Source organism: Dermacentor silvarum, chromosome 8 (assembly GCF_013339745.2).
Source record: "Dermacentor silvarum isolate Dsil-2018 chromosome 8, BIME_Dsil_1.4, whole genome shotgun sequence".
Taxonomy (NCBI): domain Eukaryota; kingdom Metazoa; phylum Arthropoda; class Arachnida; order Ixodida; family Ixodidae; genus Dermacentor; species Dermacentor silvarum.
The window spans coordinates 836,504-857,900 of record NC_051161.1 but is presented as its reverse complement, the minus strand read 5'-3'; the positions used below and the strand labels follow the sequence as shown (position 1 = coordinate 857,900).

At 51.7% G+C, this 21,397-nt stretch overlaps 1 protein-coding gene across 1 annotated transcript in view; it reads left to right on the top strand.

The window, feature by feature from the left end:
- Nucleotides 1-21,397, top strand: part of LOC119460513 (intermembrane lipid transfer protein VPS13A) — a 1,139,096-nt gene that overhangs the window by 829,679 nt on the left and 288,020 nt on the right. Inside the window, exons 64-65 of the mRNA XM_037721434.2 lie at nucleotides 3,103-3,245; nucleotides 3,945-4,181. Coding sequence (XP_037577362.2) covers nucleotides 3,103-3,245; nucleotides 3,945-4,181 — 380 coding nt within the window. The remainder of the gene's footprint in view (nucleotides 1-3,102; nucleotides 3,246-3,944; nucleotides 4,182-21,397) is intronic.

Below are 21,397 nucleotides of genomic sequence, written 5' to 3'. Positions count from 1 at the left end.
GCGTCTGGCTGCAGTCGCTTTACGAGTCGGCCATACTGTAAACAAATTTGCGCCTGTGTGCACATACAAAGCAAGGGTACACAGCAACTATCCACTTCACCTGTTAAAAGTGAGCATCGTCGTTCAGCACTGCCATGTCAGTCATATCGTTTGTGTTCATTTTATCGGCTATGACTACTAAGCTGGCTAAGCCTTGTCTTGGCTTATTGTGGCCAGACATTCTGAAATAGAAGTTTAATTGCGTGTTATTTCAGTCAAGTGACGCCCCGTATTTACCTTAGTGCACTTTTCTGTGTTCCCAGTTTTTTGCTTCACAAATGGACTGTGGTGTGAAAGTGAAGAAGGCGGCGCAAACTCACTGCTTCGCACCTGGCTGCATGTCAGGATATGTGTCGTCGAGGAAGCATGGTCGGCGTGTGTCCTTGTTCGCAGTGCCAAAGGATCCAGAACGCTACAAAGCCTGGAGTCGAGCAGTGCCTCATGCAGATAAGCCTCTCGACGCGCGTTCAGTGCTTTGTGAACTGCACTTCGACGATCAATACATAATACGTGATTTCACGCACGTCATTAATGGAGAGACAGTGAAGATCCCGCGTGATCACCCTGTATTGTCGGCTGATGCTGTTCCTACCATATATCCTAATGTGCCATCGTATCTCTCGAAGAAAGCGCCACGGAAAAGGAAATCGAAGAATTCAACCTCCGGCTTGCCCTCTAAGACCACCCGGCTTGACGGCAGTTTGTCTCCGAATGACGAAAGGACGTGACTGTCAAGGGGAACAAAATGATGAAACCCCCCCTGACTACTACGTCGTGGCGTTGCTTGACCTTTTGAAATGCGAGTTGCCAAGCTGTTACTGGGCAAGGCATCAGATGGCCTGTGCTCAAAACATCGTAGCTTTTAGCGTGTGTGGTGTAAACAGACAGAATGTTGTTTTTGAAAAGGTGGTTTTGTGTATTCAAGAAGATCAAAGCATTCATGCTGCAGTGTTTGTAAAAGCCACAGAGGTGAAAAACGTCACAGTGACAAACGCTGCGATGGTTGAAGACATACTGCGTCAAGTCGATGCTATGATTTCATGCAAAGGCTTTGGTGAAGAGGGCGAGTTCAAAGCAAGTGCAAAACGGAGGACGAAGACTTGTGGTGGCAAGTGTTTCAGCGCATCCTGTCCAGGAATTAGTCAGACAGCAGGTAAACCTGGTAAACACTGGGCATTCTAATGACATTAGAATGCCCAGTGTGACAGGGATATTAGTCTCTCTGCCCGAGCGGAATGCACATCATCTAGAGTTAAACCTCGATATATTGAAGTCGGTGAAATCGGCAATTTGCTTCGTTATATCGAAATTTCGTTGTATTGAAATTCAACCTTTTATGCAAATGCATACAGTCGCCAATCGATTTTTCTTTCATGGAAAGGAGCCGCAGAATTTTCCAAATTATTATTGGGCAATCGAAAAAAGCAAGTGTCAATGAGAAAACAATTCATTTTGATGAATTTGGAAGTCAGCGACGAATGATACGGTTTCATGCCACGTCGATGATATCTTCACATCAGCGGTACGAATTAAGCGACGCCAGCCACGCTTTCGCGTGCACTCCATCCCCTCTGCTGATAGCGTCGCCCGTACTGGGACAACACTATCAAGAAAAGCGCCGGCAGCGGGGAGCGAATGCTTCGTCTGCCTCTCGCTCCAACGGGTCTCCGAAACTCGAGATTACACAACCTCAAATACTGAACGCGCAGGAAGACATCCTACAAGATGCCACACTGTCTCGGCACGCCCACTCTTTGCACACACTTCAGATTGCCTCTAAAGCTGCGCGTCTGCGTATACGCTCAGCCATTCTTACAACCATTCGCAGCCATGGGTAAGACGTTCGGCACAGATAGAGATGTGCGCCAGCTTAACCCCCCCCTGCTACGCCTGCTTGTGTGCGCTTGATCGCATTACCGTGAGATCGCTCCCTTACCCCTCTTCCCCTTTGCTCGCATGGGAAGGCGGCACTCGTGAAGCCACCATCTTCCTTGTCTCACCCTCGCACGCTTTCACTCGCACCTAAAGCACACAGTGCCCGGGACGCAGTAGATCGTATCGCACTTGGGCTTTATATGGAACATTTTGCGACTCCACTTCGGCAGTCGCTATTGTCGCGGCGCACGATTTGAGAGGTGTGTTTGCAAGCAGCTGCTTAATTAAATCATTTGGCCATCTGCATTCGCGGAAGTTTTCATTTATTGTCTCGGGATTCCTTAGCGGCGGCAGTGAAATTTCGTTATATTGAAATCACATACAAACACTTCGTTATATTGAGGTTCCAAATACATGGTGTTCTGTGGACAAGAGGTTAAGAAAAGTTAAATACTTCGTTATATCGAAATGCAGAGTTAGATTGAAGCTTGTTCCATTGCATTATATTGAAGTTATATCGAGGTTTAAGTATATATATAAAAGACCATTCTGCATAATAAACTCGAACACAGTCCAGCTTCTTTTTCTTTTCAGTATTTCACCTATCTTGTGGCATGATATGATCGATTCGTCCTTGTCATGTTCCTCCCTGAAATCAGCATGCGTGATTCTTAACTTCCGAGTTGTAGGTGCTTTCAGAGCTGACATAGGCACCATGCATTTTTCTTTTCGGTATTTCACCTAACTTTTTGCGGCATGATCTGATCTGGTCATAAACACACTGCTGCCATAGCTCTGATCTCAATTTTTTTTTCTCACATTTGTTCCCGCAGGGGCGTCTGCGTCAGTAGGCATTTGGTGTGTCGCGACACCACGGACTCGAGCATGTGAGGGTCGGACCCTCCCGCGCCTATCCGTGCGTGGCTTAGCCGTGTCCAGGCTTCATGAGTCCATTTCTCCATATTGGTGTGTTCACAAAGCACTGCTTCTCACATGCCCCATGCTAGCAGGCATTGTACTGCTGTTAGCGTATTGGTTCTGTGGGATGTTTTCTGGCGCCTTTACTAGCAAGCTTTGCATTAAGGACACACAATCAAGATTCACAACCTTTTTCACTCATGCTCACCCGAGTACGCTGACAACTCGCACCTTCTGTAATTGCCACCTACTGCCTTTCCACCATGGCAGATGACAGTGAGTCGGAGCATGGCCCGCTGTCCAAGAGGACTCGCAAGGACATTGTCGTTGTCTACTGGATCTCATTCCTTGACCAGAATCAGCGGGTGCTTCTCTTCACACAGGATGAGAGAGTCTGGAGAGATGCTCGAAAAGTGAGTGTTTACCACGCACCTGTTATTTGGTTCTCTGTTGATTCATCCTTGCACTGGCACTTGGTTATCATTCTGACTGGTGCAGTCCTAGATATGACCAAAGATTTGTCAGCTTGCCAAATTGCTTTGTTGACAGGTTGTACGGGTTTCTTGGGTGACCACTGGTGTAGGCTGAATATTTTCCAGCAAAATTTGTTGTTTAGGTCACTGATGTGTGTATCACGCTTTTTCTTGTGAGTGGCAGCCTGCAGGCATGATTGTTGACATGCTGTCATGTTTTAGTCACTTTATAAATACTTGTGCTTACTTTCTGAGCAAGACTTGGACCACAGGTTTCTCAAGTTTTATTCCTTGATTTGTAAACATTTGAGGTCAAGCAAGCAGCTTGTCATTTTATCATGTTCATTAAGGCAATGACTGAAGGCAAACATTGTGATGCTGATTAGGGAGGCCTTCGTTTGCTGTCATGGTACTCCAACCTCTGGCCATTTGGACACTGTTCTGCTTTTCTTCATCCATTCCTGTGTGCATCGAATGCAGCATGTGGCTCATAGGGTAATTTAGCTGGTTGCTGCTAACAGCCCAAGCTTTAACAAGTTCAGCTCAGCTAGCTGCAGTGGTTGTGCACGAGCCCAATGTCCTGCTCAGTGTATACAAATGAGGGGGGCCACCACAGCATGGACAGTGATTGCACTGCAGGTGGTGGGCGGGGAGCAGTCTCACCTCGAGCTGTTTGTGTCCCTGCACGGGGCTGGCGTCTCCCTGGTGAGCGAGTCTCTGGTGGAGCTGGCCTACCTTAGTGTGTGCAGCGCCCCCGCCCAGTGGGAGGTGCGCGTCCACGAGGCCTGGAAGCCTCTGACCCTGGAGCTGGCCGCCTGGCTCGAGTACCGGTGGTCCTCACGCAGCAGAGTCGCTGAGCTCAAGGACTATGTACAGGTCATGAAAGCCATTTTAATGCTGCTACCAAAAATTGCACAAACAAAAGCTTCCTCAACAGGAAAATAAGTAATATTTCTTGCACGCATTGTATTTCAGCCGGTTAACATTGTGTTCAGTCATTTTTACTAGAACTGAATGGGAGAAACCTGCTCATTATGAAAGAAAAACATTTTTTGGGTTTCATATTCGATGTTAAGCTAACTTTCATCCAGCATATAAAACCGATGAGGATGAAATGTCTTAAACCTATTAACTTTAAGGATTTTATCTTATCAGTCATGGGGAACAGATAGGTACTATTGTCTCCTATCTCTATTTAAATGCCCTTTGTAGTCACACATTGACTATGGCTCTATTGTTTATCAGTAGGCGTCACAAACAACACTTAATTTACTTGATCCTGTCTACCACTTAGGTATCCTCTAGCACATGGTGCTTTTTGTACCAGCCCTGTTCAAAGCCTTTATGCAGATTCGGATCAGTGGCCACTGGATTATCAGCAAATGTATCTTGGAGTTACGTATTCTCACATTGTCGTAATGGCAAAGAATAACACACTATCAAAAGCGTTACCTCAGAACGTTAACTCTTTATTGGGTGAACCTGTGCCCAGCAAAACAAGCGGCGCTCAAAGCACAATGATAGCGGCGAGCACAATCGGCGATCGGCGAAATCTGATCTGTGGTGCTTGTGTAAGTTCTAGAATTCCCATCGCGCAAAGAAATTGATCACACGAGGTTCGCTGGCAACATAGACAGCAGATGGAACAATCGATAACATTAAAAAAACTGCTGATACAAAAAGACACGTCTTGTGCTGGAGCGATTACCTAGCATTTGTTACCTGCTGAAATGCGGTCAGTGGATAAAGAGATAAAGATAAATAAGTATGCCTGTCACTATGCAATTACAACCATGTTCCTGAAACAGCATCTATGTAAAGGACTTATAAATGATGTGTCCACAAGGCAATTGTTTGTAAACTGGCCATCACAGGCCCTGCCGTTCCTGTTAGCAGTGGAGTCTGTTGCGTAAAAACAGAATTCACGGGGCTACACGAAAGATTACGCTGACATTCTCCTGACATGGGAACAATGTCCTATCGCTCGTGACTATTCTTACTAAAAGCTTAACAAGAAAACTGTCCAAGTGGCCAAATCGGGAAATCTTCAAGACAAGTATAAATCAAATGCTTTTCTTTACTGATTCTTCTAAGTCTTCAACTTATGGGGGTCTTCCCCAACCCGTAGCGCGTATAATCACAGCTACGTAGGGTTCGGGCGAATAAGGCAACAAGTGAGTCAACTCAGCAACGTTTATTGCTGTGGGCAATAAAACAAACTTGCAGAGGGAAGTCCGCTCTGTACAATAAGTAATAAAATAGGCTTTCCTCGTCGCGTGTGGTAGTCACGCAAACGAGGTCACTCACGGGTTGCAGCGGGTATATCCGTATGGGCAGGTAGGTGTAGCGAGGTCAGAGAGGCCCGGGGGTCTCTCGGTCATGCTCTTTTATACCTTTTTACCTTTTCGCGAGGGGAATGTCCTCCTCACCCGTCGGATACTTTTCCTCTTCCCGCGCGGGCACGCACATCGTGAGAGGACTAGCGAGAACCAGGAGAGGGCAAAGTTGTGGGGAGCACACGCTGCCACCTTCTCCCGCGGGCGCTCGCCCGTCGCTTGCGAACGGAGAGCACGCGGCGGTAGCCGGGCGGGCATCTCGTGCGCGCACAACGCGCACCGCGGGAGCCAGGTGGACACGGGAGAAATGCACTTTGCCCTCTCCCGGTTCTCGCTCGCCTCTCGTGACGCGCGCGCCCGCGCGGGAAGAGGGAAAGTTGCCGGTGGGCGAAGAGGACACTCCCCTCGCGGAAAGGTAAAAAGATATAAAAGAGCGCGACTGAGAGACCCCCGGGCTCTCTGACCTCGCTTGACCTACCTGCCGATACGGATTTACCCGCTGAAACCCGTGAGTGACCTCGTTTGCGTGACTACTACACGCGACAAGGCAAGCCTGTTTTATTACTTATTATACAGAGCGGACTTCCCTCTGCAAGAGTGTTTTATTGCCAACAGCAATAAACCTTGTTGAGTTGACTCGCTTGTTGCCTTATTCGCCCGAACCCTACGTAGCTGCGATTACACGCGCTACGGGTTGGGGAAGACCCCCACATTTGGCGCTACCAACGTGGTTCGAATTCGGCAACCACGGCGAGTCTTTTTCTGTTTTTTGGAGCTGGGACTACTGAAGTTAAAGCAAACAATGGCGACGGGCTTGTCTGACTTTCCAGATTGGTTCATGTTGTCGGATGTAGCGGCAGATAATCAGAGACCTAGTGCTAACGCGGCGGCAGCTTCCGAACAAACCGGTAGCTTTGATTTTGAGTGTTTCACGCGGAACAGTCGGGATCGCGGAAATGCCACGTTGGCAGGGTTTAGGCCTGAAAGTAGGTCTAACACGCCTAACACCTCGCCGCTTCGTCCCGCGGACTCAGAGCCACCTATGCCTCTAAATTGTTCGACGCAAGCTGCGGATGCGTCCGAACCTCCGGGCGGTAGTATTCCGTCAAGCGAAATAATGCTGCAGAATGCGCTGCAAGTCATGCAGAGCTTAGCCGGCGCCTTGCAGAACACAATGCAGGCCCCGTCGCAGAGCGAGCGACCACGAATTAAGGTAGACATGCCTACCTATAGTGGGTACCACGATCGCACTAGTGCAAACGAGTACCTCGACCGTCTGCAATATTATCAGCAAGCATCAGGGCTTTCAGACGCCGAACTTCTCGCGCGCGTGGTCCCTGCTTCACTGACTGAACAGGCGGCTCGTTGGTTCCGACTGGCCGGACACAGAGCCCGCACAGTAGAAGAGTTCCGCGCGAACTTCCGCGAGTAATTTCTTCCGGCCAACTACGAGTGGCGTTTGAGGAGAGAGTTGGAGTTGCGTACCCAGCATCCGGACGAGTCCCTGCTGGAGTATGTTCGAGCGATGGACGAACTTTATCGTCTCGCAAGCCCTCTCGCCACCGACGCCGATAAAGTCGAGCGCGTCACACGGCAAGCGCACCCGACTTTCGCGGCCTACTTCAGGGGATGTAGGTACCGAGACTTAGACGAGCTCGCCACCGAAGCAAAGCGCATCCAAGGGGACATCCTCGCGGCGCGAGCATACCGTCCGCCTCCACCTGCCGCGCTGTCACTCGAGCCTCGCTGCGCGTGGAATGGCGGCGGGATCGCTTCACATTCCCCTAGGGTCGACGCGTCGGCATCGTTCGCCGACGAGCAGGTCCAGCGTGGTTGGGAATTATCAGACCGCGCCTTGGACCCGTACGCCTATGCGCTGAAAACAGCACAGCATAACGCGCCGCGGCAGGAACTTGCGAGAATGGAAGAGCGGCACATGCCGACCGCCGAGCGTGGAAGCTACGGTCCGCCGGATTGGAGCGACGGGCGCCCACGCCACCGAGGCTTCGGTGGCCGTTGCTACCAATGCGGCGGACTGGGGCACATCGCCCGTGACTGCGCAAGCACGCCGGGCCGAGGTCGAGCACGTGGTTCGGGAAACGGGCGAGGCCGCCGGTGATCCACTTTGGGTCTCGGGCGGCGATCTCGAACACAACTGGTGATTTCGATTTACTTGCGCCTTTGGCTTGTCGCGTGGGAGATGTCGCGGACTCGCAGGCGCCGTTCATCGAGCTAACGATAGCCCGAAAGAAGTTTGCCGCATTATTGGATACTGGGGCAAGCACTTCTTTATTTGGTGACGAGGTGTTGCATCATCTCCGCGAGAACAATATCCGCTTAAGAGATAGTGACACCACTTTCCGCCTTGCTTCCGGCACAGCACAATCGAGCGGTGCAGCTAGGCTAGTTATTCGTTGGGAGAGACGCGTCAGGCGACGCCTCGTACATCTTCCCGGTCTGTCAGTGCCTGTTATTTTAGGTCGAGACTTTCTCGCCAAGTCGGGTATTTTGATAGACATTGCCAGCGGAGGTTACCGAGAGAACGGAACGGGTGCTTTGAAGCGTTTCGCAAAAGCGCCCGTGCCAGCGGAGACACGCCAGTCTCCGGGCGCGGCGCGAGCGGGCTACACCCAGCCACAGCTGAGCGAGCAAACAGTAATCGGTAAATTCGATGAAAGCAGCGGAGAGACGGTGGCACAACATTGTGCCGCGGCGTTGCAAGGGGAAGTGCACCCACATTTATCAGAGGTCAACAGCCTGCCGGAGAGAGAAAGGGCACGACTGTCATCGCTGTTGTACGAATACGAGGAGATTTTCACGGACCGTCCGGGCCGCACTACGCTAGTCAGGCACAGGATAGACACGGGTGACGCTTCGCCGTGGAAATGTAATCCTTGGCCGATAATCTTGACTAAACGGAAAGCACTTGACAGCGCCTTAGACGAACTCATCGACACAGGCGTTGTGGAAAGGTCGAACAGCCCATGGGGCTTCCTGGTAGTTCTAGTCCCAAAGAAGGACGATACTTATCACCTTTGTGTAGACTACCGCAGGCTGAATGAGGTTACGAAGAAGGATGCGTACCCTCTACCCTCCATTTCCTCTTTAGTATCTAACCTAGGCGGGGCGAAATACTTTACGACACTTGAGGCTAGTCGTGGATATTTTCAGGTTGAAATGGACGAGCGTGACAAAGAGAAAACGGCTTTCACTTGTCACCGCGGGCTCTTTCAGTTCAAAAGAATGTCTTTTGGCTTAGTCGGAGCTCCCGCTACCTATCAGAGGTTGATGGACCGAGTTCTAGGAGATGCGAAGTGGCAACATGCTCTCGCATATCTCGACGACAGAGTGGTTTATTCGAAAACATTCGACGAGCACTTGCGCCACTTGAGAGACGTCCTAGACAGGCTGAGGTCCGCGGGTATCACGTTGAACCCGAGTAAAGCTCAGATAGCTGCGAACAGAATAACGCTGTTGGGATTCACGTTGGACAACGGCCGCATTCTGCCGAGTGAGGATAAGCTCGAGGCTATACTGAGCTACCTGTCGCCGAAAGATATCGGCGAACTGAGACGCTTTCTGGGATTGGTGAACTTTTATCGCCAATTCATTCCAGACTGCACGGCAGTGCAAGCTCCTTTAACGAAGCTCTTGAGGAAAGACGAGCGTTGGACTTGGGGTCCAGAGCAGGAGGCGGCACTGCGCGGCCTCACAAAGGTGCTCGCTGACACAGCAGAGTTGCAGCTGCCTCACTTGAACAGGGAGTTTGTGATTCAAACAGACGCAAGCGACCTGGGTCTAGGTGCAATTTTGCTTCAGGAGCACGGAGGCATTCTCCGACCGGTTGCGTTCGCGAGCCGTTCGTTGACGCCGGCGGAAAGGAACTACTCGGTGACAGAGAAGGAGTGTCTCGCGATAGTTTTCGCTCTGCGAAAGTTTGACTATTATGTCGACGGAGTGGCATTCACGATTGAGACTGACCACATGGCTCTCACTTGGTTGAGGCGCTTGAGTGAGCCGAGTGGCCGCCTGGCACGTTGGGCACTGCTGCTGCAGCGTTACGACTTCACCGTGCGCTACCGCAAAGGAAAAAGCAATGCCGCAGCGGACGCACTTTAGCGAGCGCCAGTCCAAGGCGAGGGAGAATCCCTGGCTGTAGCCCGAGTAAGGGACGCGGAACAACCGTCGATCCTGGGCGAGAGCGTGAACCACGTAGATGTTGTCGGTTCCGCAGGAGTTGTCTTCAGCAGAAAGGAGCTGTTCGAGGCTCAGCAGAAGGATCCGTTTTGTCGAAAAGTGCTCGACGGGCTCCGGGAGCCGGGCGGCGCGGCCGCCGCGCACATGGAGGCAGCTGGTATTGCTGTCGGTGCGGAGCGCTCAGGAACAGCTGGTAATGCTGTGAGCGCGCTGGATTCCTATCTGCTGAATTCCGACGGCGTCCTGCTGAGGTATATTCCCACCGAGAACGACACAAGTGAGGCGTTTAAGGTGGTGATACCGCGCGCGTTGAGAGGAGCACTGCTACCCTACTTTCATGACTCATGCATCGCTGGGCACGCGAGCGGCCCAAAGACTTACGTTAAGTTGTGTCGCTTCGCTACCTGGCCAGGTAGCGAAGCGACACAACTTAACGTAGCATCATCACCAATTCGAGTCGCAGCACAGGATAATCACCGCACTGGCCCTCACAGCAGTCTTTGGTGAAACCGCACACCCACGCGTCGAGCGTTCACGCCACATTCCCGTCGTGGCCTTGATGACTCGTCGTCCATACTCGCACTCCGTGGTCACTAGACGTTCGCTTCCCTGGTAGGAACTACCAAGGTGCCAGCTCGGCGCGGCTGTATGCTGACGCGGTATGCAACGTCACCCGGACTTACGAATGTTCCTCGCAGTCGTCGGGTTACGCAACTAGCAGTCAGATTACTTTCGCCTGCTACGCAAATTTTAGCGTGGTTGCGGGCTTGCCGTTTGGTTCTGACTGCTTTCTCTCACTGATCGCGGTTGAGGGTGGTCCTGATTGTCATCCCACTGCTCATCACGCGGCACGTAGCGTTTCAGGTCGCATACGTGTGCTGGTCCGCCGATCGGCTTTCATTTCTTGTTCTCGAGCCGATAAACAAGCGAGGAAACCTTCTCTCTCACTTGATATGGCGCGGTCCACTTCGGCGCCAGCAAGGCAGCGAACTGTTTGCTAGCATTGCTGAGAACGTTCTGGCGTCGAAGCACCAGATCGCCCACTTCGTAGTGGACGTTCCGATGCAAGCGGTCGTACTTCGCTTTCTGTTGTGCCCTTAGTGCAAAGATTACAGCGTGCTTTATGTAAAGCTTCCGTCATCTTGGCACGTAGATGCGTCGTGTATTCAGCTCGTGCTGACGGCGCGACTGGCATTCTGCTGCAATCCGCGAGAACCCTATCCATCGGATTCGGCAGCTATCTCCCCAGGTTGAGAGAAGAAGGCGCATACCCAGTCGAGCGGTTCACTGTCGATCGCAATGCAAACCCGATCTCTGGAAGGTAGGTATCCCAGTCCTTATGCCTTTCAGAGAATGCGAGAAGCCTGTGCTTGATGTTGCGATTGACTCGTTCAGTGGACTTCGATTGAGCATGGTAGGTTGTCGTTTTATGCTTAATGCCAAGTGCGGCGCATGAGTCAACGAACACCTTTGCAGTGAAGTAGGATGCATTGTCCGTTATCAACTGCTCCGGAAAACCAAACCTGGTGAAAACCTCCATCAACTTATCCATGATCACCCGTGCCGTCAGTTTTCGTCAGGGGAAAATTTCTACCTATTTACTGAAGTGATCCGTGACCACCGGCAAGAATTTGTTCCTGCTCGGTGCTGTGGGATACGGTCCCATGACGTCACATGCCGCGATTTGCCAGGGAGTCTGGCTGTCGATAGGTCGTATGAAGCCGGGCGGTCGTCCGCCTCGGGGCTTCACGCTTTGGCACACATGGCACGATCGGGCGTAGCAAATCATGTCCCGTTTCATGATTGGCCAGGTACCGAAGCGACACAACTTAACGTAAGTCTTGAGGCTGCTCGCGTGCCCAGCTATGCACGAGTCATGAAAGTAGCGTAGCAGTGCTCCTCTCAACGCGCGTGGTATCACCACTTTAAACGCCTCACTTGCGTCGTTCTCGATGGGAATATACCTCAGCAGGACACCGTCGGAATTCAGCAGATAGGAATCCAGCGCACTCACAGCATTAACAGCTGATTCTGAGCGCTCCCACCGACAGCAATACCAGTTGTCTCCATGTGCGCTGCGGCCGCGCCGCCAGGCTCCCGGAGCCCGTCGAGCACTTTTCGACAAAACGGATCCTTCTGCTGAGCCTCGAACAGCTTCTTTCTGCTGAAGACAACTCCTGCGGAACCTACAACATCTACGTGGTTCACGCTCTCGCCCAGGATCGACGGTTGTTCCGCGTCCCTTACTCGGGCTAAGGCCAGGGTTTCTCCCTCGCATCGGATTGGCGCTCGCGAAAGTGCGTCCGCTGCGGCATTGCTTCTTCCTTTGCGGTAGTGCACGTTAAAGTTGTAACGCTGCAGCAGCAGTGCCCAACGCACCAGGAGGCCACTCGGCTCGCTCAAGTACCTCAGCCAAGTGAGAGCCATGTGGTCAGTCTCAATCATGAATGCCACTCCGTCGACATAATAGTCGAACTTTCGCAGAGCAAAAACTATCGCGAGACACTCCTTCTCTGTCACCGAGTAGTTCCTTTCTGCCGGCGCCAACGAACGGCTCGCGAACGCAACCGGTCGGAGAATGCCTCTGTGCTCCTGAAGCAAAATTGCACCTAGACCCAGGTCGCTTGCGTCTGTTTGAATCAGAAACTCCCTATTCAAGTTGGGCCGCTGCAACTCTGCCGTGTCAGCGAGCACCTTTGGGAGGCCACGCAGTGCTGCCTCCTGCTCTTGACCCCAAGTCCGACGTTCGTCTTTCCTTAAGAGCGTCATTAAAGGCGCTTGCACTGCCGCGCAGTCTGGAATGAATTGGCGATAAAAGTTCACGAATCCCAGAAAGCGTCTCAGTTCGCCGATATCTTTCGGCGACGGGTAGCTCAGTATAGCCTCGAGCTTATCCTCACTCGGCAGAATGCGGCCGTTGTCCAACGTGAATCCCAACAGCGTTATTCTGTTCGCAGCTATCTGAGCTTTACTCGTGTTCAACGTGATACCCGCGGACCTCAGCCTGTCTAGGACGTCTCTCAAGTGGCGCAAGTGCTCGTCGAATGTTTTCGAATTAACCACTCTGTCGTCGAGATATGCGAGAGCATGTTGCCACTTCGCCTCTCTTAGAACTCGGTTCATCAACCTCTGATAAGTAGCGGGAGCTCTGACTAAGCCAAAAGACATTCTTTTGAACTTGTGGGGTCTCGCACATGCTCTTGGGACAAAGGAACGACGACACAGTAGTGCAAACAATCAAAAGGGCATTTATTGCACCTTTCATACACTAATGCACACTAGCTGAATTACAACCAACAGAACATTCACACGGGCGCGCGACAAATCAAGGAAGTCCGACCCACCGCGACCCGATAGCGAGCGAATATGTTCGCCCCATGCAGTGACACCATCGCCTAGTCGTTCACGTGTACGGTCACGCGAACGGTGGCGCGTTCGAACGATCCGTGTCCTGCTCTTAGCCTAGCGCGACGGTCGCGCGAAGCGTTCGTGCGTGTTGGCGTGTTCGTGCGTGAGAGTCGCACATCCCCACATCCCCCCAACCTTAAATCACTACGCATACTCCGGCAAAACAAGTCAGAAGGTCTATCAACGCGCGCGTCACGAACAAAAGACAGTGGCACCACCGAGGAAATGTCCGCACGGTATCCACAACATGCGAGCCGACATATTCTCTGGGGTTCACCGCTGGCGTCCGTTGGTCACAGCACCAGCTCTGCAGATTTGATGGCACGACTCCAGCAGAGGACTCCGGAAACGGCGACGCAAAAGTCGGCACGAGCAAGCGTCGCTCGCGTGGACGCGCCTTCGGGCGAGAGCCGCCGTAGCCGTTGGTGACTGCCGGCTCTTTTCCCAGCCGCCGAGGGTAGCGAGCCAGATACAGGCGACCGCCGAAATCGCTGTGCCGAACTGGCCACAGGTATCTGCATCGCCTGGGGTAGCTCGATTGTAGTCCGGGGCAGCAGCGCTGACGATGTGCAGGTGACAGCAAACCAGGGGTGACTCCGCTCACGCTGCGTACACTCAACTCACTTGACAAACACTAAAGTAGTGCAAGGGAGAGGAATTCTGCATACGCATCGCCCGCGTGGTAGGATGTTCAAAGCACCCGTTCCGTTCTCTCGGTAACCTCCGCTGGCGATGTCTATCAAAATACCCGACTTGGCGAGAAAGTCTCGACCTAAAATAACAGGCACCGACAGACCGGGAAGATGTACAAGGCATTGTCGCCTGACGCGTCTCTTCCAACGAATAACTAGCCTAGCTGCACTGCTGGATTGTTCTGTGCCAGAAGCAAGGCGGAAAGTAGTGTCACCATCTCTTAAGCGGATGTTGTTCTCACGGAGATGATGCAACACCTCGTCACCAAATAAAGAAGCGCTTGCCCCAGTATCCAATAATGCGGCAAACTTCTTTCGGGCTATCGTTAGCTCGATGAACGGCGCCTGCGAGTCCGCGACATCTCCTGCGTGACAAGCCAAAGGCACAAGTAAATCGAAATCACCGGTTGTGTTCGAGATCACCGCCCGGGACCCAAGGTGGATCACTGGCGGCCTCGCCCGTTTCCCGAACCACGTGCTCGACCTCGGCCCGGCGTGCTTGTGCAGTCACGGGCGATGTGCCCCAGTCCGCCGCACTGATAGCAACGTGCACCGAAGCCTCGGTGGCGTGGGCGCCCATCGCTCCAATGTGGCGGGCCGTAGCTTCCATGCTCAGCGGTCAGCATGTGCCGCTCCTCCGTTCTCGCATTAGGCGCAAGTTCCTGCCGCGGCACACTGCGTGCCGCGTTATGCTGTGCTGTTTTCAGCGTGTAGGCGTACGGATCCAAGGCGCGGTCTGATAATTACCAACCACGCTAGACCTGCTCGTCAGCGAACGATGCCGACGCTTCGACCCTAGGGGAATGTGAAGCGCCATGGCCACTGCAACTCCATCGTAGGTGACACTAGAACATCCTATGGTCCCAGAAAGTTTCCATGGTGACACCATTGAAGATGTTAAGATTGGCTGGACCAGTTCGAGCGTGTCGCCAGTCATAAAGAATGGGGCTCCCAGCAAAAGCTGTCTAATGTCTATTTTGCTCTTCGAGACAGTGCGCTGACGTGGTTTGTGAACCGGGAGAGGAGCCTGACCACATGGGATGCCTTCCGTACCCAGCTGCTAGACACATTCACTAACAGCGACAGAAAAGACAATGCACAGCGCCTTCTTGAATCTCGTGTTCAGAAGCCAAATGAGAGCGTTGCGATGTTTGCAGACAATATGGCCCGCCTTTTCCACAGAGCAGATCCTGAGATGGCCGAAGAAAAGAAGTTGCGCTATCTCTTACGGGGAGTGCAAGAGCAACTGTCTGCCGGACTTGTGAGGAATCCACCGACGACAGTGGCCGAATTTACCAAGGAGGCTACCGCTATCGAACGGGCACTACAGCAGCGGTACCGCCATTACGATCGCGCAAACTCACCAACAAATGCTTCACTGCTACCTGAGGGCGGCGGCACATCTCTGCGTGAAGTTATCCGAGAGATTGTGGGAGAGGAGATCCGGTAGCTTGGAATTGCTCCTATGGCACCAGCGGTGGCTTCTGCCGCTGATGTCATCCGGGAGTAAGTTCGACAGGCCTTTGCTTCGCCCGACTGGCAAGCGGTGCCTCAACGATGCACATACGTGGAAGCTCTTTGTCTTCCACCTCCCGCCACTTGATGCTGCTGACATCGTCGACCACTCCGACACAGCCACCGCCGCCATCCCCGATGTCCTATCTTTGACAGTCACAGCCGCCACCAGCAATGCCGTATCGCCGACAGCCGATCGCTGCGCCGCGGTCTTACGGAAAATTCCCTGCCGGCTATCCGCTTCGAAAAACCGATTTGTGGCGCACCGCTGACTGCCGGCCGCTATGCTTTCATTGCGGTGAAGCAGGACATGTTTATCGAGCTTTCCACTACCGTGCAGCTGGGTTTCCCATATTTCCCACCAACTATAGTTACCCTCGGTTTTATAGTTACCCTCAGCCTTCATCGCCACCCTTGTCATTCTCTTTGAGTGCTGTAAAAAACTTATTTTGGGAATGAATTTCTTTTGGGAGTACGGTGCGCTTATTAATGTCCGCGACCGTATGGTGACATTTTCTATGAGCTCCGAAGACGTCAACCCCGCGGATGACCAGTGACCGCGTTTACGTATCGCCGATGACGACGTGACGCTTCCGCCGCGACGTTGTTCCCTCGTGCCTGTAATCTGCGATAACTTGTACACTGAGCCTGGCGTCGCTCAACACATCAACGCACTAGTATTGAGTCAGGGCATTTCCATCGCCAGGGCCGTAATAATGTACTCGACGGACATGCTGAACTCCTGCTGACGAATTTTAGCACAGAACGTCGACAGATTGTTAAAGGCACTGCTGTTGCTTACTTCGACAAAATGGCCCCAATACAAGACTGCATCTCAGTGCAGCACGCGGCGTCCACCGTGCCTGTGCCTGCACCTGTGGTTGATGTCAGTCGAACTTTATCGCCCATCGAACGCAACAGCCTTCTTGAGCTCATCAATGAGTTTAACAGCTGCTTTTCATCTATGTCAAGAGTTAGCCAGACGCCGCTCACCAAGCACCGTATTATCAACGAAGACGACGTAAGACCCTTTCGGCAAAATCCTTATCGTGTAGCACAGAAAGAGCGGGAGGCAATACAAAAACAAGTGAAGATGATGCTTCAGGACGGAGTTATTCGGCCATCTAAGAGTCCGTGATCATCTCCTGTCGTATTGGTGAAAAAGAAGGACGGTAGTTTGCGCTTCTGCATCAACTATCGAAAACTCAACCAGATCACAAAGAAAGACGTTTATCCGCTACCGCGTGTCGATGATTCACTGGACCGGCTACAAAACGCACATTACTTTTCGTCGATGGACTTGAAAAGCGGCTACTGGCAAATCGAAGTTGATGAGAGAGACCGTGAAAAGACTGCTTTTGTGACAGCCGATGGACTTTATGAATTTCAGGTGCTTCCCTTCGGTTTATGTTCTGCGCCAGCAACGTTTTAACGACTATTGGACATGGTACTCTCAGGCCTCAAATGGCAAATGCCTAGTGTACCTCAACGACATGATTGTTTTCTTCGCCACGTTCGACGAACGCTTACGGAGACTGAAGATGGTCTTTGAGGCAATAAACTCAGCAGGCCTAACTTTGAAACCAGAAAAGTGCCATTTTGGTTTTGAGGAACTTCAATTCCTCGGTCACGTGGTTAGTCATGAAGGTGTTCGACCTGACCTTCATAAAATTGCTGCCGTCGCTAATTTCCCGACGCCATCTGATAAAAAGGCTGTGCGACGTTTTCTGGGCCTTTACACCTACTACTGGTGGTTTATTGCGGACTTTTCACGCATCGCGTGTCTATTAACACATCTCACCCGTGAAGATGTCCCATTCGTGTGGGGCGAAGAGCAGCAACGGGCATTTCACGAGCTACGGCAACAGCTGCAGACGCCTCCTGTGCTCGCACACTTTGACGAAGACGCCCCGATGATTCTTCATACCGTGTGGGGATCTTCCCCAACCCGTAGCACGTATAATCGCAGCTACGTAGGGTTCGGGCAAATAAGGCAACAAGCGAGTCAACTCAACAACGTTTATTGCTGTAGGCAATAAAACACACTTGCAGAGGGAAGTCCGCTCTGTATAATAAGTAATAAATAGGCTTGCCCCGTTGCGTGTAGAAGTCACGCAAACGAAGGCACTCACGAGTTGGAGCAGGTATATCAATAAGGGCAGGTCAGGAGTAGCGAGGTCAGAGACCCCCGGGGGCCTCTCGGTCGCGCTATTTTATACCTTTTTGTGAGGGGAACGTCCTCCTCGCCCGCCAGATACTTTCCCTCTTACCGCGCGGGCGCGCATCTCGCGAGAGGCGAGCGAGAACCGGGAGAGGGCAAAGTGCATCTCTCCTATGTCCGCCCAGCTCCCGCTGCGTGCGCTGTGCGCGCAAGAGATGTCCGCCCGGCTCCCGCCGAGTGCGCTCCGCGCGCAAGTGACGGTGAGCGCCCGCGGGAGAAGGTGGCAGCGTGTGCTCCCCACAACCGATGCTAGCAATGTCGGCCTTAGCGCAGTGCTTCTTCAGCGGCTGGACGGCACCGAAAGAGTGATTGCTGATGCCAGCAGGACCCTATCCAGAACAGAGACTAACTACTCCACTACAGAAAAAGAATGCCTCGCGCTAGTCTGGGCCATCCTGAAATTTTGCCCATATCTATGCGGTTGCTGTTTCACCGTCGTCAGTGATCACCATGCACTTTGCTGGTTTACTAATTTATGAGATCCAGCTGGTTGGCTAGCACGCTGGAGCCTTTGGCTCCAGGAGTTCGACTTCACTGTTGTCTACAAATCGGGGAAGTGGCACGCCAATGCCGACTGCCTGTCTCGGTCGCCCTTTGATGCTGCATTGCACGACGATGACGACACGGCTTTTCTAGGCATGGTAGACGCTGTCGCCATTTCACGCCTGCAACGCGAGGATGCAGAACTGGTTCCTCTTATTGATTACTTAGAGAGAAGAACAAGCTGCGTGCCAAGGTTATTCGCCAGAGTGCTGCCTTTATTTTGCTTACATCACGACGTTCTCTATAAAAAGAACTTTTCACCCAGTGGCAGCAGCTACCTATTTGTCGTTCCCGCATCTCTATGGAACGAAGTCCTACACGCCTGTCACAATGAGCCGACCGCTGATCACTTGGGCTACTCCCGCACATTATCAAGAATTAGGCTAAAGTACTACTGGCCGATACTTGCGTCGGTTGTGAAACGTTATGTCCAGACATGCCTCGATTGCCAGCGCCGCAAAACCCCACCCGTCAAGCCTGCTGGACTGCTGCATTCTGTTCAGATACCGCAAGCGCCGTTTGCACAAGTTGGCATGGACCTTTTAGGTCCATTTCCATGTCTTCTGCTGGCAATAGATGGATAATCGTCGTCAAAGATTATCTTACCCGATACGCCAAAACAGGTGCTCTCCAGCAGGGAACAGCAGCCGAAGCAGCACGATTTTTTATTGAAGCTCTCGTCCTAAGGCATGGCGCTCCCGCAGTGGACATTACCGACAGAGGTTCTGCTTTCACGCCCGCGCTTCTGGATACCGTGTTGCGATTAAGTGGTACCACTCACCGAAAGACAATTGCTTATCCCCCCTAAACCAATGGGCTGACAGAACATTTGAATAAGACTCTGGCAGACATGCTGAGTATGTACATCGACGTCGACCACAAGAACTGGGACAAGATTTTACCATATGTTACATTCGCGTACAATACGGCTCGCCAGGAGACAACACGCGTGACACCTTTCAGCCTCGTCTACAACCAGGAAGTAACAACACTGTTGGACGCAATGCTGCCACAGGAGTGTGGTGATCACAAGACTGGTGCCGAGGAGTTTACGCAATGCGCCGAGGAAGCAAGGCAGCTTGTGCATCCAAGAGCAACAGAACTACGATTCCAGACACTACAATCTTCGACACAGATCCGTCACGTACAACGTCGGCGACCAGGTGTGGGTTTACCCGCCGTGGTTGCTCAGTGGCTATGGTGTTGGGCTGCTGAGCACGAGGTCGCGGGATCGAATCCCGGCCACGGCGGCCGCATTTCGATGGGGGCGAAATGCGAAAACACCCGTGTACTTAGATTTAGGTGCACGTTAAAGAACCCCAGGTGGTCCAAATTTCCGGAGTCCCCCACTACGGCGTGCCTCATAATCAGAACTGGTTTTGGCACGTAAAACCCTATAATTTAATTTTTAAATTTTTCAGGTGTGGGTTTGGACTCCTATTCGTCGGCAGGGGCTATCTGAGAAGCTCCTGCGAAGATACTTCGGGCCGTAAATAGTTCTACGCCGCATCAGTGACGTGAGTTATGAAGTTGTGCCTGACAGTCTTTACTGCTCCAAACGCCGGCAGCATCTGCCCGAGGTTGTGCACGTGCTTCGTATGAAGCCATACTTTTCATCATGACATCAATTTTGCACCATCACTGTACTTTCTTGGGCGCTTGGCGCATCGGACGATGCTTCTTTCAAAGGAGGGGCAAATGCCACATCCTATATCATCACCGCGGGTATGTGCCCAGCCATGGAAACGACGCTGAAGTAGCGTGCGGGTAGAAAAACAGAGACGACGTTGCGTTGGCTGTTCATATAAAGTGCTTATATACATGCTGTACGCCGGCTTCCACGTCTCCTACGAGGTCGTGACAATATACACTGATTCTTTGAGCGTTGTCACGGCCTTGTCCTGTGGCAAGGCTAGCCACAACCCTGTATTTAGTAAGCTCCTTAAGTATATTCGTGCAGCATATAAACTAAACCTTGCTCTTTTTGTGTGCTGGGTGCCAGGCCACTCTGGGATTGCAGGCAATGAAATGGCAGATAAAAATGCTGAGGAAGCAGCTCATCAGGTCTACAATTTATGTAAGCTGGGTATCTTGTTGTTTGTAAGGCACTTGCTAAGCACTGGCGAGCTGAATGAAACAAGAAAAGTGAAAACAAGCTGCATCTATTGAAACTGCGATTATGCAAATGTTTCAGAGCTGAAGCTCTATAGGCTTGCCAAGGTCACCCTTGCACGACTCAGAATAGGACACATTTACGGCACACATAACTATATCGACTGCAGCTGATCCACTGTGGAGAGACCCTAACTGTTCTGCGTGTCCTGGACTTCATCGAAAGTGAGTGGTCCATTTGAGAGAATTTTACACTCACCTTATAACACCCCCATCCCCCATTATTCTTATCAGAGGACCCACCTTTTAACTTGGAGCGAGTTCTTAAATATCTTACAGAACTCTACTTTGTAGAAATTGTGGCTTCTCATCCTAACCGTCAGGCTGTGCCTCACAGGTGAAAAAGAATCTGATCTACAAAAAAGTATGCCTTAGCCCTCGCACTTCTTGCAAAGACACGATTTGTGCAGTGAGGGATTTTGACTTTTGTTAATGATTTCACATTAAGCTTATACCGTTAAAGCTGTGTACAGCACCTTTATGACTTCTTTGCACCAGCTGTATTTATTAACCAGTAAATTTTTTAGAATCGCTACACTAACACATAAATACATATATTACATATACAGTACAATCTTGGTTGATACAATCACGCCTGATACAAATTTATCAAAAGTCCCGGCCCATGTCCATTAGTTTAAAACGCGCAAAATTTCTGATGTTTTGAATCACTTTCCGCGCCATGGTGGATGATACAAACAATTGAGCCACCGCCCGATCCCTGGCGAGGAGGCCCCCAAATGCACAGTGGTAGCACCAGCAGGGGTGGGACTCTTGCGCCAATTGCACCATTTTGATACAAATGCAAATTCCTGTGCTAAACTGCGCCGGAACAGCTTCGGCGTGTGTGCTCCAGCAGTGGCCGTGAACAGCGAGCAGATTTGTTCTCCAGAAAAGAGTGCAGCCATTCACATTCTGCACACCGCGTGACAGCGCTTCCGGCAAAGTTTCTCGTAATTTTTGCCCTTATAACACTGGACTTGTTCGCACTTCCGGCAAGGGGCTGGT